We start from the raw sequence: 24,882 nt of genomic DNA on the forward strand, positions 1-24,882 counted from the left end.
GCAGGTTGTCATCGGTTGGCTGTGATTGGTGTTCCCAGTCACTGCTGTGGTGATATCATCTCACTGCGCCGCGATCGCTCATTACTAACAGGCGTTGTGAACAGCGATTCATCGGCGATTTTCCAAAGAAATTGGATTAAAATGGCAGTAGAATCGAGGGTTACACAAGAGGAAATCAAAAAAGAGCCAGAAAAGCCAGTGGACAGAGAAAAGGTTAGTTTTTCGTTGCTTATGTTCGTCAGTTGCGCAAAAATTCGTGTACAAACGACGCGTCTTGCATGCTAAGCTAAATTGTAAATTTAACTAGTAAAACTTTACGTTTATAGCATATTATACTAAAATGATATGCTACTGAAATGTCTAGTTGCACCATAGTATACTACAAATCGTACCTTAATAATATAAGTGTATAGCATTCAATAAAAATAACATTAAAATATCAAGTATCTAGAACATAATTATTAAAGATGTGACACAAACGCATTTTACTCCATCTGTACTACAATCACGGAATTACAAACATAAATATTGTTATAATCAATATTGAATAAATGCACATACTCGTCTGTTGATTGAGTTTCGGGGGAGATTGTTTGTTATTCATTTCTGCATGTGTCTGTTGTCCCACAGACATGCCCACTTCTCCTGAGGGTGTTCACCACCAACAATGGAAGGCACCATCGCATGGACGAGTTTGCCCGGGGGAATGTACCATCTAGTGAGCTTCAGATTTACACCTGGTAGGTCTTATTATAAAACTTGATTTTTTTTTTTAAATTAAACCATATGATTCTGAATTGTATCTGCATTGGTTACAGGATGGATGCTACTTTGAAAGAACTGACAAGCCTGGTGAAGGAAGTCTATCCAGAAGCTAGAAAGAAAGGCACACATTTTGGGTTTGCCATTGTTTACCCAGACCCTAAACGACAAATCTACAGGTAATGTATACAGGGGCATTATATGTAGCTTGGTCAGTTTAGATTTGTAATTGTGAATTGAGTAACCTGGCTGGCTTTTGTTGTAGGGTTAAAGAGATTGGCAATACTGTTTCGGGACGCAAAGGTGCAGATGACTCCATGACGCTTCAGTCTCAGCGCTTTCAGATTGGAGATTACCTTGACATCGCGATCACTCCGCCGAACCGTGCACCACCTCTCCAAGGACGCATGAGACCCTACTGATCCTCCTGAAACAAGACTTGCTTGCATTTAAATAGAGGGATATTTTCTGGAAATCTGCCTTCCTACAGAGTTTGGTTCAATCCCTGCCTGTGCTTTTCAGGTGAACCTCAAGACTCTGATCATCTGTTTGTGAAGTCAGAACTAAACTCTGCAGGAAGGTCCATCTCCAGCAGCAGGATTGGGTAGATATTGGGGGTTGGAAGTTATATAGATATTTTTTTCATATTTTACGTTTTTCATGGGGTTTTATACAAGGTCTGCCTTTTAAGTTTTAGCCCTGTTACCATGATTCCCATAAAATGTTGAATAAATTTTTTTTTTTTCAGTATCTTGTCTCTGGTCTAAACATTTATAAACTGACTTTTTTAATTAAAAGAAACTAATTGTGTGAACAAAATACTTTGGTTTCACATTCAGAATTAACCTGTTAGTTTTAGGTTTTCATAGACATGAAGCTAAACTTTAACAAAATGACCTACATAATATTTTTTTAATTATGGAGCCAAATGTTAGGCTTTTCTGCATTTTGTCCATCTTGCCTCATTTGGAAACTAGTCTGGAAATAGTGAATTAAACCGATAACAATAATCTGGCATTTGTGCTATAGCTGTGTCCCCACATTACTAAAAGGGTTACACTACATTACTCTGCACATTTACCAGAAATGCACATAAGGACCTGGATAATTGTACTTATTTATATAATTCTCTGATAATAAGTGCTAACTCATTCCAATGTAGTTAGTTCCTTTTGAATAACCATCAATGCCATCATTTTGAATTCTCTTTATTAAGTATTATTTAAAAACCTCCTTAAAAGTGTTTTGCACTTATCAAAAAATAAGTCAATAGAGTCATGGTGTTATGAAAGCAATCTGCTGTTCTCCTCTTGGTGCCACTTTTTGAAAGCTAGACCTAAAGGTCTGCAGCACAGATCCAGTAGTGAGCGCTTACGATTTGCACTGAGCCACAAGCTAAAAAGGGGGAGGAAAATAAAAATTAACAACCATATTTGAAAGTTTTCTTTGACAAAAGTCCAATTTGCAATAGCCATTTCAGCATTACAAGGTTGTAGTGACTCACTTTTAAGATATCCTGAGTGACTGAACTTATATCTGGCATCTCTGGTGTGCATGGCTCTGTGGGAAACTTCATTCTGACTTTTGGAGTTGCAAGGCACCAATCCTGACTGAAGCCATCTTCAGGCCTTGGGACAGGGGTTTGCTTCAGCTCTAACACATTACCTGCCCCCATCTTCATCCCAGAGAGACTTTCACCAGATGCATTTTTCTGTTCAGAGTTGATGGAAGGGAAAGCATTATCTGCATCTCAATAAATGAAACTATAAACCAATACATTTATGAGGTTAAGCATGGAATCTAGGGTATAATGATTCAAATATATTTAAAACATGATTGCTTACAAAAGCAAGAGAACTCCCAAAAAGTGACTGCAGGGACGGCATCTCTGGCATCGCCTCATCCTCGTAACGTAGCACTTTTGGCATCTCTGGAGCGTCAAACGAAGGAGCTCTGTTAGTGTTTGAAAGCTCTGGTAGGTGAAAGCTGTCCTTCTGTGATCCCCTGTGCCTCTCGCTTTCTTCCTGCTTATCGTTATCGTCCTGTGAAACCATAATTGCAGTGAATAAGTGAAACCATTGCACATTTTGAAAGGTATTGTATGTGATCAGGGTTTAATGTAATAAATGTCTCTTGAGGCAGATTTACACATCAGTAACAAAGGTATTGAGTTAAGGGGCACATCACACCTTTTTTATTAGCTTGCTGACAAAAGGTGTCTCAAATGCAGGGAGCTCTGGGGTAGAAGGACAGTTATTAGGGCGAGGAGGAGAATCGAGATAATTTTTTTCTTTCAATGGTGGAGAGGACGGGATCCGGTGCTTCTCAATCTTAAATCCTGGGGTGCAAAACACAGGAGGCTCTGGGGATTCCAGACTCTCTGAAATAGTTCAACACAAACATGCAAATCAATAAAAAAACTTTATAGCGAATATAAAGAGCCAGCTTCTTTTGTAAACAGTTAGTAAAAGTAACCACATATTCAGGATTTCAGAGACCAATGCCTGGTTTCATGTTTGAGCCGTCTTAAATGAAATGAACTTGCACTGACATATCTTAAAATATGACATATCTTAAAATATGTCAGTGCCATTGTTTTGTCTCAAGATGCACACCAGTAATGTTTTTCTTTTCTAAGGCACGTTTATAAAAAGTCCTAATTGAATTAAGGCAGAATTAATCCTGGCTTAATATAAACCCTGTCTGTAAAACCGGGCACAAATTTAATAGTTAAAGAATCAATTATTCAAACCATCATATAGGTTAACTACTAATCTTAATATTAAAAAAAAACAAAAGTCTAAATGATTTACCTCTGGCGACACCTTTGTTAGGCACAGAAGACAGAGTTCTTTCACTGTATAAGACACAAAACACACACATATTACTGCACTTCAGTGCACTACCATTCAAATTTGACAGCAGTAAGATTTAAAAAAAACTTTTTTTTTACTTTTTCAACAAAGGCACATTAAATTGACCAAAAGTTACAATAAAAACATTTATTATGTTACAAAACATTTCTATATATAAAAAAAGATCTTCTATTCATCAAAGAATCCTGAAAAAATCCACAAAAATATTAAGCATAATAAATGTTTCTTAAACACACTATCAGCATATTAGAATGATGATCATGTGACACTAAAGACTGGAGTAATGATGCTGCATTTGATCACAGGAATAAATTACATTTTAAAATATATTGAAATAGAAAACTGTTATTTTAAACAATATAATAAAAATGTTTTTTTACTGTATTTTTAATAAAATGCAGCCTCGGTTAGCATTCAGTAACACTTTATTTTAAAGTGTCTTTGTTAAACATGTTACATGTAGTTACTATAGTAATATAACTATAAATTATACACAATTACATGCAACTACTAACCCTAAAGCAAACCCTAATCCTAACCTTATAGTAAGGACATGTAGTTAATTAATATTACTCACTACTTAAATGTATAATTAAAGTAACAGGGACACCTTAAAATAGTTAACGAGACTTTTTTCAAAATCATAAAAAATAATGTATATTGTATGTATAGTAACAGCTGGCACAGAAATACGCAGAGATCTGTTCGATTATGTCACACACAATCACTGTAATGATTACTTCACTTGAATCTTTATCATTTTTTACTTTCAAAATGTTGTTCAAAATGTCATAAGGTTGTAAAGATCCTAGCAACTTTATTACTCCTAAAGATGTAAATTCAACTTAGACAGCATTAAATCTACCCATGAAGCTGAATTTTGTGACTTTAAATTTTGAAGCACATTTTCAAAGTGGCATATTTAGTCTTTTCAGAAGACAAACATGCTTGTGATTTTGCATTCACAACCAGACACAGTAAGCAGCATACCTGCAGGTCTTTGGTGGTTTCTTGTTGAACAAATCCATGGTAAAATCATTGTTCCAGCACATGGTATACTCAGAGATGCCGAAGTCCTCTAGTCTTGGGGTCGGAGCATCTTCCTCCATACGCAGAGAGCACTTGGGTGTCTTTGGCTGCCGTGGATGCATGCTCATGACAAACGGTGGAGGTGACAGAGCCACAGCTGGGACAGGAGCGGCACTGAGAGACTGCTCTGCTTCACCAAGCACTCTTTGGAATTGAAGTGCAGACAGACCAAAATCAGAGAGCTTTGGGGTCCGCAGCTGGTCAACGGGTGGTGGCATCTTTTCAGGCGTCTCTGACTGCTCAGCATCTTCACAAACCCCTTGTCTCATTCCTTCATCTTCCTGTGCTTGCTCTTTTGTCCCGTTAATCTCTAGAAAAGTGAGCAACATTTCCATTGACATATACATTAATTGTAGCAAAGCCTTAACTGAAAACAAAACAAAAAACCTATTTTAATCATTAAATAGAGATAATTGCTATAAAATCCAAGCAGAGGCAGCACTGGGATGTTAACATTCTCAGATGTGATAAACATTTACCTATACACCCCTGTCTTGCTATTCGTGGTCTGTAGCCATACTTCTCATAGTGTTTCTTCAGCATGTCTATGTCTTCTGTGGTCCTCTGCTTCAGCACCAAGCATCTTCTGATGAAGCTCCTCAGCTCAGTACTTGTTGTATCGTGTGTAGCAACCTGATCTTGAACTTGCCGCTGCATATGATTTTGTGACAAATGTAGCCCATATTTAAAAATACACTGAAATCATGGACCATAAGTGAGCATACACATACCTTCAGTGTCCTGACTTCAGAGTGCAGCTGATACAGTGCTTGAGCCCCATTCTCTTCATCCTCTGAACAACCACAGACAACAGTCAATGGATGCACAATTATGACCTGATCATTTTATTACTTACTATAAAACATGTACTGCCAATTTACCATCGTCGTCTTTGAGGTTCTGACTTGTATGCAGGAGATTGTTGCTTTCAGTCTCCAGATAAACAGTCAGTTTCCGAAGCTTTGCAAAGAAACGCTCTGAAGGATTCATGCTTAATGTCAAACTGAAATGACAATTCATAACTAGTCATAACAAGAAAATCAAATATATAAAAAAAAAAAAAAAAATCAAATAGTATTATATAAAAAATATTAACATAAAAATACCGGTAGTTCTTTTCTGCATAAACAACAAACTGTAACGTTAACTGTTTTGGATTGTACGGCTAATGTGGAAAGTGTACAATAACAAGTAAAGTTAATCACAATAACAAAACACAAGGAAGCTACTGTCTTGAGCACAGTCATTTAAGAAACACATGGTAACCGACAACGAATAATACCTTAACAGAAGTACTGTGGTTTTATGAACTAGATCCAGAAAGTAACATATTAAAAAAATACCTCTGAACTGTTGTTTCAAATTTCGCGGCACATCCGGGTTCGTTTTGACTGACTCGTTAGACTTGACGCACATCCAAACACAATGAGACTCATTACTGCCACCCAGTGATGCTTTGCAGTCATTCTACGCGAATTATGTTTAAAAGATAGTTCACCTAAAAATGAAAAATTTGTCATTACTTTGTCTCACTCTCACCCTCAAGTTGTTCCAAATCTGCATGAGTTTCGAAACAAAGATCTTTGTTCTGTTGAAAAAAGAAGATATTTGGAAGAATGCGGGTAATCAGATTTTTTTCCTACTATGGAAGTCAATGGGTGCCTTCAACTGTCTGGTCAGCATATTTATTTTTGCCAGTGTGGTTAACAGATCAATGTTGATCCACATGCCTTTATGTTTCTTAAACTTAATTAAAAATATAGTTCTCAAAAAACAAATTCATAGTTTTAATTTAGGCTAATAATTGTGTAACTGCAATGACCGCTTTTTGTCTACAGATTTTTGATATATTGTTGTGCAACCAATGACCTAATCCTCGGTTAACATTGGACGCACAAACCGTTTAGTTTCATTCATCCTTTTAATGTGCCCCAGACTTCAACTTCAAATACAGGAGCTTCAGCGCCTTTATTCCACCCTACATTAACACAATCGTCATGACAGGATATCTCCTCAGTGTTCTGTATGCTTCGTTTAATTTCTGGACACCTCATTCTTTTAAATTACATTTACTGTTCATCTGGTTTATAATTACTAAATGAACTGAGTCTTTCCATTTATTTAAAAAGCACTTGTAATAAATGGAGGTCAAATTAAATAATTGAAAATCTACACACTATGTAAAATGTATTGATTGCATTTTAAATCATTTCGATGTGGAAAAAAACTCAGGGACAACTAATTCATGTTTTAAAAAGTCTTTATGTTCTTTATTAATTCATGTTTTATATTTCCTTGACAGAAGAGAGACTTCTAAACTTGAATACTTGTTCCTCTAAATCTGTGCGAGTAACTTTAATACATATGTGACTAATGAAACTTTCTCTTTGAATGCCCACAGAGATTTCTGAATGCACATATTAACTCATGGACAGCCAGAGTGTTATCAAACTGCTGTCTTTGTTGATTTATGGGCCTGATTTAAACATGGTAGCACACTACCCTTGAAAATAAAAATGCATTTTTTGTGTGTTGAGAGAAGTAAAAATATAATGTGATGATCTTTAAAAAAAGAAATAAGAACAAAAATAAGAAAAAAAAACATGTAATGACGGAGTTCTCTGTTTAGCCTACATCTTTTTAAAATAAAACTTTTATAAACATCTGACCTTTTAAAAAAAATATATATACATATAAAATGTAAAATATGGTGGATTATTTCTAGGCCCTGACCAAATTTGTGCATTATCTACGCTGATTTTTGGGAAAAATCTGCTGACTTTTGTGGGACATTTAAACTAGCTGAGTGAAAATTAGCTGAGTGTACTACATTAGTCGCTGAAAGCTAATCTGACTGAAATGAAGGTCACCGGTGGGCGCTGTTCTGGATACCTCAGAGAACAGGCTAAGGAAGACTTAAAGAGGCAGATCCTGGCGGTGGGGAGAAGCAGAAGCCTACTAGAAGAACAAGTTGCAAAGATCCACTTGCAGAGACCCACAAAGAAACATTAGAGTGAAACTGTGACTGGTTATGCTGAGCTGTGATGGTGCATCCTGCTGTGGGCACTTGGAAAGTAGTAGTCTATGGCAGCAGAAGCCAGGAGGGAGGAGCTGAGCTGGAGAAGGAGGCCTACAAACAGTCGAATATCATCCTATCAGTATTCTCAGAAGAACTGCATTCCAGTGTGATGCTGAGTTACACCTTATTCAAAGCCTATTTTCCAAACCGCTTGTCCGGAATAGAATATTCACAAACCACAGCCAGAAATCTATGCCGATACAGAGAGAGGATCCAATAAGTAAAGCAAAGCTTAATCTGGCAAATTTGTAGAGGAAGCTGCAGGTATCATGTATCATGTATCAAGTATCATGTAACATTGAAGACTGGAACATTACATAAACACTAACAAATCTTCCCGACCCCAAACTTAGTACATGTATATATGTGGGAAGATGCCCCCTTAAGAACAATGTGGATTTTCTTTTAAACAGTATTATAGGATTATATTATTATAGGAAATAAATATAAACATTTCCTAATTTAGTTGTTATAGCACAAAATGTAACATATTGAAAGAGGGGGTAAGTAATTACTTATATAAATGATAAATTAATAAATAACTTTTTAATTCAATTTAATTCATATTTATTTGTATAGAGCTGATATATTTACATATCTAAAGTATCATTATTGTAAAATACTAACTCTATATAGATTTTTTTTGACAAATTAGTCGATAATAATTGAATAACCAATGACAGACCAAGCAGAATCCCAGTAAAATAGATTTATCGGAAAGGTAAAATTATTCTATGACTTATGTACAGGCATATAAATATTTACATTTTTAATTGCCCATATTTTAATTGAATCATCTATTATTTCATCATACCTCAAGGGTCTAATTTTATCTTTTTACTTCAAAATAAAATCTATAACCTTTACCCCACAAATCCAAAAAAAATTGATGTGTCCACAAACCCCTCATTAACAAATAGACACAAAAAAATTTGATATTCAACATAATAAAATGTCATACATCACTATTTTCCAGAGACACAAAATTAGATCTATGAACCTCAAAACTGTTTCGGCTGACTAAATCTCACAAATGTTGATATGTAGATGAAATGACAAAATTATGAATAGCATATCCATTCATCAAAAGTCCTGATATGAGATTTTGTGTCATCTATGGTCAGGAGGAATAATTTAGGGGGGGGGGGGTCATCTTATCCCATGTTACCAGCATATGTTAAATCAGCTACAAGTTACTTGTGCTCTTAAGTGTGTCATTAACAGCACTAACTTACTTTCTCAACATAACAAAATGTCTTTATCCTGTTGAGATGTCTCCAGGTCTCTCTTGATGTCTGGATAGTCCTCCAGAACACATTGAAAGGTGTCCACTGACAAGGAAAAGAGCTGACAGATAGTCAGAGCTTGTACTGTGTCCAAACGCCTTCCTCTTGTTAGGAGACATGAGTCTGGAAAGGCAAGGACAGAAATTATTAGGGCCCAAGCCCTGAAAGGGCGCAGAGCCCTATTGTTCTTCTAAGGATTATTTATTATTATTTTTTATCAACCTTTCGGGCACTTTTGGGGCCCTTAACGTGCTCAAAAACTCTTGAAACTTTGCACACGGGTCAGAACCGGGCTGAAGCTGGTACCCGGGCGTAGCAGGGGGGCTCGACAGCGCCCCCTTGTTTAACATTAAAATGAACATCTTACCAATGAGTCTGTTTCAAGACACTGACTACAGTATATTACAACACAGAATAGAGTACATAATATAAACAGATATTGCATTGACAAAGCAAAGATTTATATATATCGAGTCAAACCTCCAAAGTAGTCTCCATCACACAGTTCCCTCTGGAAAAACTCATTCTCCACAAGGACCTGCCCGTGCTCGATGAAGAACATGCGGTCACCAGGAGCATTCTGCTGGATGATGATGTCACCCGCCTGGAAGACCTCATACAGCAGTTCCAGAAGAATGGCATTGATGAAGTTTATGTCACGGTTCCGGAAAATGGGAACTTTTCTCACATGGTCCGAGCACATGGTCAGCAGAATTTCCTAATAAAACCATTTAAATCATCATTAAATCGTTATTAAATCATTAATAACACAAGCAAGCTTCTTTTAAGTAATCACTTCTACGAGTATGAATTCCAACAGTAAGCAGCACCTCTCTGAGAGATGAGGACACCCACTTCAGGACATCCTTCTCATCATACCATTTCCCTCCATAGCGAGCCTGATAGTAGTTGTTGATGCGCATACGAAGGGCTTTGGGAAGCTTCATGAAAGTCATATAATCTTCCAGATGGTTTATCTATGTAAAAACAAGCAAATAAGAAAATGGCATACACGATAACCATCTAATATGTTGCTTTATCAAGGTATTTGTTTTTCTTGCACCTTGTTCTTGTACGCTCTTGCTGTTATGTCCACATCAGACATCATAGCAGCAGTGTTGGCAACCATCACTGTGTACATGATGGCTCCAGACACAATGCTAGTCATGACAATCCACAGCTCAACCTCATCTAAAAACAAAACAAAACTTCAGGCATTAAAAGAAGTATCAATTGTGCATTTGTGATTGGTGAATGATAAAATTAGCATATTGCTAAATCGGCTGATCAAAAGTATACTCCTTGCTTGTGGGTGTATCAGAGGAACCATATGATATTGCAGTCATATGAGAGAGGGCCCGAAAGACTCCAAAGGAGTACTTCTCTCCCACTGTGGCATTCTGACAAATGAAAAACAAAACAAAAAAGTTGACATTAATGCATTCAATCTATCCACTAAAACCACAAAACAGCTCTAAAATAATATCACATACACTGTATGGCTCTCTGTAATACCTTGTTCTTATCGGTCAATCACAGTATATGCTTTTGGTTCCAGGAGAGCCTTTAAAATTCATGGAACCCTTCCATTCCACAAAAGGTTCTTTATATTGGTAAAGGGTTGTTTAGATTTTTTTTAATGTTCTTCACATTATACGAAAAAAAAGGTTCTTTTAAGAACTGTTCACTGAAAGGTTTGTTGGGTGAACAGTCCCCCCCCCCCCCTTGAAACTTTTATTTTTTAGTGTATCAAAGCAAAAATTCCCTTATCGAGGACCTCAGTATTAATATACTGTAATAGTGTTGGAGCATTCAGCTTTAAGATGTAAGATTATAATATAATTTCAACACAAATCAATACTTCATATTGAAACATTTATGCATTAGGTATGCATTTGGTATGCAATAGCCATTTAAATCGCAGGATAATGTACAATGTAAAAAATGATTGCTGTGATTATTTATCACAACTTAAAATTCAACATATTCTTCAAATATTGTGTTTCAACATAAAAAAAATATGTGTTTGTGCTTGACTTAAAGGGTTAGTTCAACCAAAAATGACATTTTTGTCAGTAATTACTCACCCTCGTGTTGTTCCAACCCCATAAGACTTTCGTTCATCTTCGGAACACAAATTAAGATATTTTTGATTAAATCTGAGAGCTGGCTCACTCCTTCATAGGCTGCAAGGTAATTTCATTCTGCCAGCCCAGAAAAGTTAGTAAAGACATCGTTAAAATAGTCCAAGTGACTACAGTGGCTCAACCTTATGTTTATCAAGCAACGAGAATACTTTTTGCGTGCAAAAAACAAACAAATTAACTATTCATTTTCTTCTGTGTGGGCCTCTGACGAGTTCACGAGAGTGCAGGACGCATGCGCGAGAACTGAGAAGATGACGCAGATGGGTCTCCATGTGGTGTTTAAAATGGTTCTAAAGTGTGCATTTCCTGGATGTCCGAATCGTGAGAAACCAACGAGAAAACGTAAAAGTGCCTTACCAATCCCGCAAAATGAATGGCTTACCTTTCACACTTTCCCATCAAATGATCGCGAGCGCCATCTTCTCCGCATGCGTCCTGCGCTCTCGTGAACTCACGTCAGAGGCCCACACAGAAGAAAATGAATAGTTGAATAAAGTCGTTATTTCTGTTTTTTTTCTAGTCGCTTGATAAACTTAAGGTTGAGCCACTGTAGTCACTTGGACTATTTTAACGATGTCTTTACTAACTTTTCTGGACCGGCAGAATGAAATTGCCTAGAAGCCTATGAAGGAGTGAGCCAGCTCTCAGATTTCATCAAAAATATCTTAATTTGTGTTCTGAAGATGAACGAAAGTCTTAGGGCCTGTTCACATATAGCGCCTAAAAACGCGTAGAAAACGCTTGGCGCGCCACATTCTCCTTTTTCCAAAGCGCTAGGGCGGTTGCGCTCCGGAGGCGTCTGTTGGTTCTTGTCACGTGACCTATGGTGCGCTTGAGGCTGTTGAGATGTTTTTATCTCGATGCGGCCGGCATACCGCGTGCCTACATTTGAAATAACGAACTTGAGCGCGCAAAAGACGCAATATGTGAACAGGCCCTTACGGGGTTGGAACAACATGAGGGTGAGTAATTACTGACAGAATTTTCATTTTTGGGTGAACTAACCCTTTAAAATGTTAAGTTTATTTAACTTTAGTTTAGTTTAGTGAAGTTGGATATTTAAGTAATCTCAACAATTTTAAGTTGTTATAAGTAATTGCTGCAACATTACCAATAATGTTTAAAAACCATTTAAAGAAATTTCTTTAAGGCATATCTGGAAACGTTGAAAAACTTTCTACAACAAATCTAGATTTTTTTTTATACATTTCACAATTAAAATTTTCATGACTATAAAATATTATTAATTTCCATGACTTTTCCAGAGCTTGTAAGTTCAATTTTCAAATTCAATTATATTTTCATAACTGTGGGAGCGCCGTTCTGTGTGAACGCAAACAAGTCTCGGGATTGATCCCGGGATCGATGCAGGGATGGGCACCTAGTAACATTGCTAGGATCAGTCCCGGGACGCACCCTGTGTGAACAAAAAAGGACCAATGCCGTAAGGGGTGTGTCGTAGTGATGACGCACGTGCCATCGCACAGGCCTTTCTACAACCTATGCTACAGCATATGTGGAACGAACCACTCGGCAAACCCAGTGGCGCTACTGGGGAGTATGGACTCGTCTTCATGTAGAAGAGGAGTTATCAGCAGAACTGACATCTGACAGGAGTTATCATATCCTGATGTCACGTGTCTTTACCGGATCTTTACGGGAAAATCACTGCAGTGTGAATGAACCAAAATCAAACGATCCAGGGACAAATCCCGGGACACATTACCTGTGTATATTCCGGAATCTCTGTGTGAAAGGGGCTATAGATACATACCATTAGATTCTCTCTTCTAACCCAGCAGTCTGAGGGAAATTCCTCAAGCATAGGTACGAAATACTGAATACAGCCATTCCAGTGGCACAGCAGGAATATCATCATAAATAATGACAAGATTCTTAGGAATACCCTCATCACCTCCAAGTTGGCATTTGAAACCTATGAGGCAGAGATTCAATATAAAAATCAAAGGCATTATTTAAAGAAATAAAAACACTTTCTGAATGATGACTTCCTATTTGTTGTACAAACAATTCAGTTTTGTTCAGATGAGATCAGTTTCACATGTTCAAGCTATTCATTACTTACTCTCTCCACCTCATTGAAAAACCTAACTAGCCTTGACACACGCAGCAGGCGGACAAGACTGAGGATTCTCACAAACATCAAGATGCGCATCATTTTGCTGGCTCTGGATGAGGGAGAGTCACCATGGTATTGTAGATCCTGTCATGAAAAGGGCACAAGACACAAGTTTTCCAATTAAAGTGATGTAATTTCAATACAGTCAAAGGATTGTAGAAAAAGACAGATTACCGCAATAAGTAGGATATAACCAACTGGAAATGCTGCCACCATATCAGGTATAAACCAGCTCTTTAGATACCGTTGTCGAATGCTTTTCAAATCCAGAATGGCTCCCTGTGTAACATACAGAATGATTCATTGGATTTGTTTAAGCAATGGGATATTTGTAAAGTCTAGGGCTAATCCTTACATCGCTGTCCTCATTAATGATCCCCATGCGAAAGTTAAGCCCAACGTCAATCAGGAATAGAGTGTCCGAGAACACATTAAAACCCTCCCAACCTACTCCACTGTTCCCATCTAGAAAGGCAATCTCCATTGGAATCCCAATTAGATTCAGAAATGTTATGGCCACCATACACATGATGTAGTAACTCCTGTATAAATAAGAAAAAAAAGAGATACATTGGGGTTTTTTGCATGGCATTTCATGTGGTTTTACCTTTTCAAAGTATATTTTATTTGATTAAATATTTATTAGCCCATTAAAGACATACACTTAAGTGTATTAAAGGTTTTTTATTGGCATCGGTGGTTAAATGAAGAACCTTAAACATATGTAATTAACAAACATGTAATCTTTTCATGCCACAAAATGTTGTTCAAAGGTTATTTAAATCACTAAAATGTTCTTCACACTAAGAAAAATGGTTCCTTTGTGAAGTGTTGACTGAAAGGTTCTCTGGGGAACCAAAAATGGTACGTGCACATTACCTTATACGACTGAAGGGATGGATGACGATCACGTCTCCCTCTTTCTGTCTATTGCGCTCCTTCTCCACGGCCACCTCACTGCCGTAGACATACAGCGAGCGTCTGTTCAACTGAGGCAGCAATAGGTTTTTCCACCCGTTCCATCTGAAGCGCCTGTGATTCTCAGGTGCGAAACGCTGCATTTTCAGACCCTGACTAAGCACCGTAATCACCGAAGCTCCTCTAACATCTCTCACCGAGCCTCTGTGACAACTTTATTTCTGGACTTTCTTTTATGCTGACCATATTATCCACTTTTCTTCTTCGCCTTCAAGCTCGCTCCCTTTCTTTCTCTCTCTCACGCACGCACATGCACAGTCACAGAGTAATTTTCCATCACAGTTTTTCTGGCTCGATCCAGAATGTAGAAGGAGATAAGTTCCAGACTTTCCATTCTTCCCCCCCTGTCAAACTAACTATTGTCTCATCAACTATTCAGTATCTCTGCCTCGTGCTCACATCAGCTCAGCTCATCTGGACTGTGGGGCGGGGCGGTTCTTTGACACAAGGTGGTTTTGAATATCACAAGTAGGCTATTGTCATCTGAACCAGACAGATGGTTCTGATAGAACCGGACAATGGGAGGAGATAGAATTACTTACACTCTCATTGTGTGTAAATGACTGTACTGATATCACAAAGAGATTCTTTCTAATGAGCACATAAAAGTGCACAGAGAATTTTGCTATTCCAAAAAGAGACAGAATACAGGTTTATCTTTTCTTCTTTTTTTTGCAGATATTTATGCTTTATAAGAAATCAGAGATTAACCCTTGAATTCATGAATGTTTTGCCAATTAGCGACCCGGATCTATGTCTAACACGGATGTCTCTCTACCAACTCTCCTGTTATTAGAGTAACAATTAACCTACAGAAGAATAAACTAAAACATATTTTGTTACCTTTTGGAGCATGGCAGGGTTCCGTTTGAGTATATGTTTTATACCATCACAGAGCTCATTTCCCATCTGGCTCCTATTCGCGACCTCAAACATATTCTAAAAACTATCATTTTCAACATCTTCAAAATCAATATTTTGATCGCTGACAGCTTCTTCACCAGATCAGCCATCAAGTGACAGTGACAGTAATATTTGATTGCGTTCAGTAGGCCCATTCTGCTCTGCAGTAAATCGCTGAGCCATTTCAAGTTTAGCTGATGATACTTCCTATTCTTTTGTTTTTTTGTCTGCGGTATGAGTGAACCATGTGAACCGATCCTTGTGTATCAAACACCTTGTGGAATAAAGGTGAATTGCACTTACTTAAAGGTGCTCTAAGCGATGTCACGCGTTTTTTAGGGCAAAACATTTTTTGTCACATACAGCAAACATCTCCTCACTAACCGCTGGCTGCCTGTCCCCTGAACACACTGTAAAGAAACGCGATCTCTGTAGACAGCCCATGCTTCACAAACAGCACCAAAAACAAACTGCAGCGACCCGCTCCCTGAAACATAATAAACTATTCCAGCCAATGACCGACAAGAAGGGTTTGGGGGTGTGGTTTGGGGGGTTAGTGTGCGGATGAGGAGGAGGGAGGGTCTAGCTAGCCTCCGTTTTGTTTGACAATAGTTCGAACGTCAACAAGAAGTGACGTCACCCAGGATCGCTTAGAGAACCTTTAATTTAATGGGAAAACAGGCATTCTTTTATAATTGTATTTTTTTTTCTTGTTATATTGTTTATAATGAATTGATTGAGGAATACTAAGAAGGTTGCTGTCTAACTTAAAAAAAATTAATGAGGAGGAGGGTAGTGAATGACGTCCCGGGTCACTAGGTATGCATTTAAGGGTTAACATGGGGGTAGCCTATACATCTGGGAAAACTAGTCTGTGTTTTTGTTGAGGATGTGTTTACATAAAAAACAGTAACTTCAGCTTTCAGCTTCAGCTTTCCACATAGCAATGGTGGAGCTCACTAGATCTCCGTTAAACTGAATACAGTATTGTATTGCACTGGCAGGCCATGTTTATGAGAGTCACAATACAGTGTTGAATTTCAAAGTCGTATTCAAGTAATGTAACTGGTAACTGATCTTACATTCTCAGAAGGAAACAAACACCTAAACTACATTCATTTGTTGTACTCACATTGCATTCAGTTATCTATAGTGGGTCAATAAATTCATCAAATCAATCAGTAACTGGTTTTATTAACAAGTTCATCTGTGAAGCTTCTGTCTATTTCAAATACTAAACGATGCATCCATTCAACAATTTTATCTATATATCTAATATAATTATTATTATCATTAATAACCAATTTGCCAAATGACTTTAAAACATATAAAATTATATATAATGTAGGTAGCTAATATATATAGACCTGGAAACATGTCTGAAAAGGAACAACATACATTACAACTAAATTATACATGGTCATACCTCAACAGTTTTGAAACTGTTATGTTGTTTAAAAATGTAAATTGCTACAAAAGCACAATGCTGTCTGATTAATTACACATCTGATTATAGCCTAAGCTTGACAAATTATGTGTAATTAATCCGGCAACACTTTCAAATGTCACGTTTGAGGTAGGCTATAGCTTTGCAAAAAAAAAATAAAAGAAAAAAAAGGCACATTTTATACTCATAAATTGAGTACGACATACAAACAAAAATATACTAAACACCCAGCAGAAATTCCTGAGGGAACCCATGCTGCGTTAGCGTTCTCTGTTGGCCTACAAATTCACGTCATGATTGAAAAGTTCTATTTCTGCTGCTCATATGCTGAACTTAGCAAAAAATGCAGAGAAAATGCAATACAGACATTTTATTTTGTGTTATAAACACAATATTTTGCTATATAAGCTGTTACAGTGTACATCTAAAAAGTCAGACTTGACGCAAGTTTCAGACTTAGTGACACATTCAAAACATCACTGGTTTTGCTACACTTTGGAGTTCTGTTTCAGAATTAGGCAGAATTGGGTTCTGTAATCAAATCATGTATTTTTATTATCCTCCTCATGTAAAATAATTTTTTAGACAATAAGTCTGTCATCAAAAGCTCACTCCAGATAACCATTTTTTTAATTTAAGGTGAAAATCAAAGGAAATAGCCTACCCAATGTAGTAAACCTGCTATCTGTATAGAGATTTATCTCTTTTACACTTTAGAAACAAGCTCTATGTGCTTGCATTTCATTTGTAGTTCCGCTCGTTTGCTGAATACGTATAGCCTAAAGTGTGAAACAGGTCTAGAGTCAAATAACTTCTGAGCAGTTCTTAAAAACAGCACAAGCCAATATAATGCTGTTGTGCTAAATAAACATGAAGTTGAGAATAAATTTGCACTTGCACTTTCATATCAGCCTTGACACAGAGTTTGTCAGGGTTCTGTCACTCCTGTATTTTCCTGTCCTTGTGTGAGCGTGCAGCTTCAATTACTCTCATCTGCTAAATGCAATGTGTTTCTTTTCAGTGTCAGGGAATGGACATGCTACAGGTTTTGTCTTTTGTTGAGCACACGGGTTGAGTGTTTTCTTGTATTTTTGCTTATTTTTGCTATGTAAATAAAGCGCCTTATCCCTTACAACAAACCTGACAGAATTCTCAGGAAAAAAAAATCCCACCAATATCAGAAGCCATCCGTGAAGCTGTATCAGTATGAACATATTTGCATTGTAACTAAGTTGTAAAAATGTCAAGCAAAGTTGTGTTGCAGTTGCCTGCAAATATTGACTCGTTGTTTGTTAAAGTATTTTTTATAATACCCATCTGACATAAATTATATATGAGATAATGTCATTATTAAACCACTAAATATTTTATTCCTTTATATTAAAAATTATAATACTGAAATGTTAGCAAATTATGAAATAATATTATGATAAAATAAATAATAAAGTAATAGGCTAGCTTTAAATGGCTTTTATTCTGCACAAGACCTTTATTTTGGTTTGTTCGGCAATCGGCATGTTGTTATTCCCATAGAGTCATAGACAGTATAAGAAAGGTTATTCCCTGTTTTTAAAACCGCGTTTCATTTTAGCTCTAGCCATTAATGTGTGTAACTGTAAATCATATTTAGGTAATAAATGGCTATAGCTTAGTTGTTAAATTAGTAATATTGTTTGTTTTAATGAAAGATCGTAACCCGGAAGCTACGGAAGATACTTCCGCGTTCACGGGGTTGTACTTGTGCTGTTATTAATTTGACAGCAACAGCAGGTTGTGTAAGAAAGGACGCACGTGAGCTCATCAGTCTCTTCATCATATACATTAAGTAAGTCAACGTTTTTCAGTTATATGTTTTTTATTTGATCTTACCTGACAGCACGATTTGAATATCTGTTACCTCCGATTAGGCACAGCATCTTTGACAGCGAGGTATAACAGCTGTATTTCAACGAAACTAATCGTTAAACAGCAGAGGACATGATGTAACTTTTAATATGGCGGCTAGTTTGCTGCCCGCTGCTGGTTGTTCACAATACGTAGTGTTGAAACTGAAGTTTAGAGCTGGACTAAATCATTGTGTTCCCTGCTCTTTTGTTTTTCTCAGACAATTGGAAATGTCTAGCCTGTCAGCAGCCAGTGTGGAGGCTTCACCAGCAATAGAGAGCACAGAGCAGAAGAAACCTCTGAAACCATGCTGTGCGTGTCCTGAGACCAAGAAAGCACGAGATGCCTGGTGAGGAAACCTTTGTCTATTTAGTTCACGCTTTAAAGTGTAAATTGCAGGTAAAAAAAAATCACGAAGATAATGCAATGTGCTTACTAAACATAAAGATAAGAACCGTCCACCATTGTTTTTTTATGTTTTTTATACCAAAATGCTGAATATAATATGAAAAGTTGGTACGTTTTACAGTGCTTTTAAGCACGCCCCCTCCCTTCCACTAGTTGGGCGTGACGTCATAAAAGGTACTCCAAGCTTTGCCTTTTACTGTCTATGCTACAAGCCTAGAGTTACGTTATATTGGAGACCTAGCTTGCAAAAATGGTTAACTATTGTGTTTGTGCGGGATGTACGAAAACATCAAAAACGGGGGAGAGGCTCCACAAGTTACCCAAGGACAAACGGCTGATTCGTGCCTGTAAGTGTTAGCATAACTTACCCGAGGTAGAGCTTAGATCGGGCCCAAAAAAATCAAGCAAGACCCTACCCGAGCCCGCTGTGTCCGAGCCCGGTCCGGCCCTGCCCGTCACATTAACTGTAATTATGAGCCCGAGCCCGGTTCAAACCCGACTATTTTTTAATACGTGGGTCGTTATAACTGACGTTCTCAACTACTTTGTATATTACTTTCTCCCGCCCGCAACATGTATGTTTTGTCCCGCTCCCGCCCACAAAAAGACTTTTTTTCTGTACCTCCAAATACTTTCACGTTAGCCTACGTGTCGCCACCATACACATCAGCATAAATGCTCCTGATAAATTATTCGTTATAAAGCATTAACACACAAACCACTGTTATAACATAAAAGCAAGCAGCTACTGCGTGCATGGTTTGGCATGTCTGATGCACGCTCCCATAATAATTCCTAAAAAGCTGACATCAGTTCATTGCGATCTCACACATCTGTTATTATCAATGAAGCTTTCATAATATATACACTATGTTTGTTATAATTAGAGGATTTGCCAGCATACAGAATTCATCACTGAACAAAAAGTCCGTTTTGAGCGGTGAGGGGAGTCCATCGTAAATGCTTCTGATTGGTCATTATTGCGTTCAAGAAATCAACACATATGGCCATCCTTAAAAATATATTTTGGTTTGCAGTAACAGCAAAAAAAAAAAAAAAAAGGTCTCTATTTTTTTTTTCAAGATTCAATGTAAAAAAAAAAAGGATAATTTTGGTCATGGTGATTACGTCGGTATGAATTTAAACAAATTTGCATATGGTGACGTCACTGACTGGGTCTTCAACCCATGCCTTCGGGCGCACCATTGCGAACCTCATTCTGATACAGGTTATAGACCACAAACAATTTGAAATCTTTGTCAAAAAAATCATATTTATTGCATTAATTCCAGCTGCATTAATTTGGAAAAAAAATAGGCAGAATCAAAAAAAAAAAAAGAGCCACTAGATTTCAATGAAAGTGGATTTTCAGAGGGAAACAAATAAATTAAAATGACTAATCTCACCAGCGCCGCGCCGACCAATAAAACAGCGCGTTTGGCACCATTCGTTTACATTTGACCCATATTGTTACAAGCCCCCTTTCTGGTCTAGGGGCAGGAAAGGAGGGTAACAAAAAGTTGCAGGGAGAGAGTGAGAGATTTGACCCATAAACATCTGCTATTATTAACGGAAATCAGTGAGGTCAAATGGCTAGGCGCATTGTAGGAAACTATAGGCCTATTAAGTAGTCCTGACATATTATGGAATGGTCGATTTTCTTTAGTGCAATTTAGTACATTTCGGTATGGGATGTGCTGTTTTATTGGTCAGCGCGGCGCTGGTGAGATTAGTTTGCGCCGCTCTGACAATCGGCTGGCGCAAGCAAACACTTCTCCCTGCGCTGTCGAGTCTGTCGCGGCTCGGTCCATTGAGCCACGCAGATTACAAGTCAGCGCAGCGCGAACTCTGTAACACACCGCGCCGTTTCATCCCCCTTTCGGTGTGTTTGGCTTCCCATACTTGTGTGTGTTTGTTTGTCAGAGCCTGCAGTTGCTGTGTGACGCGCGTTCACGGTGGGCATATCGTGACGAGCTGGACGCGCTCCGAGAAAAGGCCGTTAACATCGATTCCCTATTCTCCTATTCCATATTTGACCATTAAGAATTTCGAATAATGAGCGACTAAATGTAGGCTCATACAGACGTATTTCACAAGCAGCCGCGCCGCAGCCATCATCACCGAGCGCGAACCATTGACCGTGAATGAAACGAAGCGAACGCACAGGCCATAGTGTGACATGCGTAAACCAATGGTGTAAACATAATCATAATAGATGACGCCACGGGTTTTTATTTAAAAGAAAGAACATAGCCTACGCAATTTATATTCACAATACTTACTATAATAAATGTATATTATTTTATTGCATTTGTATTAGTTGTTTGAAGAGTAAAAAAAAAATCGGTCGGTCTTAATGCAAGTTTACAACCGGCAAGTCGGTCGGACTAAAAGGGAAAAAAAATAAATAATTGGGTCGGTCCTAATTTGACAGGGTCGGTCGGGTTACGGCAAACAAGAATATTTTTAAGGATGGCCTATGTCTGTGATTGGCTACATCGCCCAACGCTGCAAACATGTTAGAAATAGAAACTCTGCCTGTAAATCGTTTCTATTTTGTTTTAGTTGTTCTTATTGCTTTTCTGAAACAGATGAATACAAATGTATTAGTTTTTATGTTTTATTCATAGATATTTCTAGTTTGCGGGAGTCCCGCGAATCGTTTTATTCTCCCACATCCGGCACACACAGAGTGAGTGCATTACCGCCCGCGCTCCCTTTTATGACGTCATCACCCAGTTACGGTAAAAACATGCTACCTTTGAAGAAACCCCAATAAATGTTATTTTAAGGCATTTTAAGACGGAAATTTTTAAATGTATACATATTAAGCACTTTAATTTGCACATTAATTGGTTGTGGTGGTTAACCTGCAATTTACACTTTAAAGGGATATTGCACAATACAAATTAAATGCTGTTGTCATCATTTTTCTCATGTTGTCCCAAACCTGCATGACCTTTTTTTGTGAAGCACAAATTGAGAGAAATAGGATTGTGCTGCTCAGTAAATACATTACAGAAAATAGGTTTTCAAATTTAGAAAAGGATGCAAATCACCATAAAAGTAGTCGATATTGCTTGTACACTACTTTGAGTACTGATGAACTAGTACCTTGTATTGTGGCAGATGCAATTCTTAATGTCTCCTTGTGCGTGAACATCAAACCGGTTTAGTGCAACATGAGGGTTGGTAAATAATGACCGAATTTATATTTTAGGTAAGCCAATCCTGTGCATTTAAGCAAGATACTGTGCAGCTATGACATTTTATTGTCTTCACTGCAGCATAATTGAAAAAGGAGAAGAATGCTGCACAGGTCTCATCGAAGCACACAAGGAGTGCATGAGGGCGCTTGGTTTTAAGATATAATACCACCATCATGTTCAAATTGAGTGAATGGTAAGTTTATTTTCACTGTCTCTTACGAAGAAGTGATATTTCTTACATACATTTTTTTCCACATTTTGGCCACCACAACCTTAAATCTTGTTAATGCAATTTTCAGATATCTCTGTGCTCTGCAAATTGAAAAGGGTTTGTTCACCCCCAAATGATCTTTGTGTAGAATGTCTTCTACGTCACTTTCTTCAGTGGAATTATTTATAGCACATTGTCAAAGCTGTTCTCTTCCATTCAAAAAAAGTGAATGGTGACCACAGCTGTCAAGATAGACTAAGGAAATGCACAAAGCTATTATATGGCTTCAGAAGACTCTGAATATAGTGCAAAACTCATAATACTATATATATTTTTTTTATATATGGCTTTTTTGGAACTCGACAGCCTGGTCCTCATGTCTTTGTTTGACAGCAGCTCTGATATTCTGCTAAACTTATCCTTTGGTCTTCCATTGAAGGGAGTAAATAATGACAGAATTTCCATTTTGGTGCGCTTAAATATTATTTTAAAAAAAATCTTAATTTCTGTATTTTATGTTCTTGAGGACAATTTTGTTTATTTGAAGAATGAGTTACAATATGTTTCCTAATTGTCTTTTCTTTCCCTTTGTAGTGTCAGCCTGTGTGAATTGGGACCTGGTGTGCTCATTTATTTATATTTTTACACTGGAGGGAAGATTATACAGGGTGAATTTGTTCCTCTGAGGGAAATGTTGTCCGTCTTTTCTTTCTCTTTCTTTCATATGTGCTTTACATACGTTTATGGTCAATAAAGATTCTATGCAAGACGTTAAGCCATTCTCTTGTATCTTTACTTTGTCCTTTTATTTGTATGAAATATGCATACATACTTATAACAGGGCTGACTTTTTCCTTTTTAAGCCCATTTTAAATGATTCAGTCTAATTAATATGTGTCAGATGCCTGATTTGCTTATTTTATCATATTCAATTATTGATGATGAAATATTGTCTGTTGCTTGACACCATTCAGGCCAAGCAGTTTCACACAAACAGACTCTTCCTTCAGGCTTCCTACTCGGTTGGCCTTTGAATTCCCTGTACCAGCGTTTGGCTGGTGACAGCTGCACTTAACTATGCACGCAGGCTTAAAATAGAGCTGCTGCTCCCAGCACACTCTAATCTGAGGTCTACCCGCAGAAGTGCTTTTATTCTGTGTGCACACCTGGTGTGAACCCAGCAAATGCAATTCATAATTTGCATTTTCTCCTAAAGATTTCGCACAAAGTTCATGAGCATAGATAGTTACTGACACAAACACAAGAACAGCTTGCTTATTTCACTATTCGTCCTGCTTATAATTAGATAAATCATGGTCATTTTGATGTTCAATTCATTAAATCCCAGCATAGGCACAGTATGTGCAAATGCATAATTGATATTTCTCAGATGTGAAATGTGTAAATTGGTTTATTTCAGTCATTCAAAACAGCTTTTAATGGTGCTTGACTGCAATGAGAATGTATCTGCATGCTTCTCTTGCAGGGTACATGTCAAATTGACAGCTCTGAATAGTAGCTTTGACACTCTCTTATCAACTGTATCAGCTAGTTAAGCTGCACAAGACAACCTATATATATTGACTTTCATTGTGTATTTTAGTTATGTTTTAAAAATCTACCTTTTTTTGGCAGAAACATAGAAGCTTGTTTTTGCCATGGAATAAAAAAAACACAATTGCGACGTTTATAACTCGCAATTCTGACTTTTTTTTCTTGCAATTCTGAGTTTATATCATAATTCTTCACAATTTAATTTGTAATTCTGAGCTTATATCTCACAATTCGGAGTTTCTGGCAATTCTGAGTTTAGGTCTCTCTTTTTTGTTCATTCTTAAGTTTATATCTCACAATTTGTTTTCGTAGTTCTGAGTTCATTTCACAATTCTGAGATTAATTCTCACAATTTTGACTTTTTTTCTCGCAATTCCGAGTTACGCACAAAGTCCGAATTTTTGAGATAGAAACTAGCAACTGTGAGAAAAGGTCGCAATTACTTTATTTTCTATTCCATGTCTTCCATAGTTTTATAAAAAGCAATATTCAGTACAATTCAATAAGCAAATAGCCCATGCTGTATTGTCAATATAGATAAATTCTGTGTCATGCCTTACAACAGCAATTACCACAGTAAAGTTAGTTTGCAGTTTGACATTCAGATTTTTTTTGTGTGCTATAAACACAGAGTGCATGTTTACTTTACATATAAATTATATTGCATGTCACTCTTAGCGATTTTGACAATATAGGTATCTTATTATTTAAGTAATAATAATATAAAAGAAAAAAAATCCACTCACTCCTGCACCCCATTGCTAAACCAGCAGAATAGTGTATTAAATTATCTACCAACAATCGCTGGGCCAAGTTATGTGAAACTACACACAGGAATGGCCAGGGAGGGGGAGGTAAACAGTGTTACATGATCTCCTCTGTTATTTGATCTGTCTCAGATTCTTTAAA

The 24,882-nt window shown here is 37.3% G+C and overlaps 4 protein-coding genes across 5 annotated transcripts; 2 read left to right on the plus strand and 2 right to left on the minus strand.

Annotated features, from left to right (window-relative positions):
* Window positions 1-59: 59 nt before the first annotated feature.
* sap18 (Sin3A-associated protein) lies at window positions 60-1,513 on the plus strand. The gene is made up of 4 exons (XM_056241370.1): window positions 60-213; window positions 631-740; window positions 819-941; window positions 1,028-1,513. Exons 1-4 carry the CDS (start codon window positions 142-144, stop codon window positions 1,182-1,184), a joined length of 462 nt encoding a protein of 153 aa, XP_056097345.1. The 5' UTR covers window positions 60-141; the 3' UTR covers window positions 1,185-1,513.
* Window positions 1,514-2,045: 532 nt separating this feature from the next.
* ska3 (spindle and kinetochore associated complex subunit 3) lies at window positions 2,046-6,162 on the minus strand. The gene is made up of 10 exons (XM_056241381.1): window positions 6,071-6,162; window positions 5,609-5,730; window positions 5,459-5,520; window positions 5,207-5,378; window positions 4,629-5,037; window positions 3,576-3,619; window positions 2,952-3,142; window positions 2,607-2,804; window positions 2,267-2,473; window positions 2,046-2,157 (listed from the first exon to the last, which is right to left on the minus strand). The coding sequence occupies exons 2-10, from the start codon at window positions 5,715-5,717 to the stop codon at window positions 2,134-2,136; spliced, it is 1,416 nt and encodes a 471-aa protein (XP_056097356.1). The 5' UTR covers window positions 5,718-5,730; window positions 6,071-6,162; the 3' UTR covers window positions 2,046-2,133.
* A 1,398-nt stretch (window positions 6,163-7,560) lies between these two features.
* On the minus strand, window positions 7,561-15,016 carry hcn5 (hyperpolarization activated cyclic nucleotide-gated potassium channel 5). Of its 2 annotated transcripts, XM_056241297.1 has the most exons (11): window positions 14,259-15,016; window positions 13,735-13,921; window positions 13,554-13,658; window positions 13,326-13,463; window positions 13,014-13,175; window positions 10,399-10,492; window positions 10,156-10,283; window positions 9,923-10,069; window positions 9,573-9,810; window positions 9,042-9,215; window positions 7,561-7,996 (listed from the first exon to the last, which is right to left on the minus strand). In XM_056241297.1, exons 1-10 carry the CDS (start codon window positions 14,438-14,440, stop codon window positions 9,046-9,048), a joined length of 1,551 nt encoding a protein of 516 aa, XP_056097272.1. In that variant the 5' UTR covers window positions 14,441-15,016; the 3' UTR covers window positions 7,561-7,996; window positions 9,042-9,045. The 2 variants fall into 2 exon arrangements, with proteins under 2 accessions (XP_056097272.1, XP_056097265.1); XM_056241290.1 differs by lacking the exon at window positions 7,561-7,996 and having other exon boundaries at window positions 8,697-9,215.
* Window positions 15,017-18,451: 3,435 nt separating this feature from the next.
* Window positions 18,452-23,192, plus strand: LOC130076936 (cytochrome c oxidase copper chaperone). Its single transcript, XM_056242243.1, has 4 exons — window positions 18,452-18,532; window positions 18,812-18,940; window positions 22,287-22,401; window positions 23,014-23,192. Exons 2-3 carry the CDS (start codon window positions 18,822-18,824, stop codon window positions 22,369-22,371), a joined length of 204 nt encoding a protein of 67 aa, XP_056098218.1. The 5' UTR covers window positions 18,452-18,532; window positions 18,812-18,821; the 3' UTR covers window positions 22,372-22,401; window positions 23,014-23,192.
* Window positions 23,193-24,882: the final 1,690 nt, after the last annotated feature.

Source organism: Rhinichthys klamathensis, unplaced genomic scaffold, assembly GCF_029890125.1.
Source record: "Rhinichthys klamathensis goyatoka isolate OS25496 unplaced genomic scaffold, OSU_Roscu_1.1 h1tg000021l_1, whole genome shotgun sequence".
Taxonomy (NCBI): domain Eukaryota; kingdom Metazoa; phylum Chordata; class Actinopteri; order Cypriniformes; family Leuciscidae; genus Rhinichthys; species Rhinichthys klamathensis.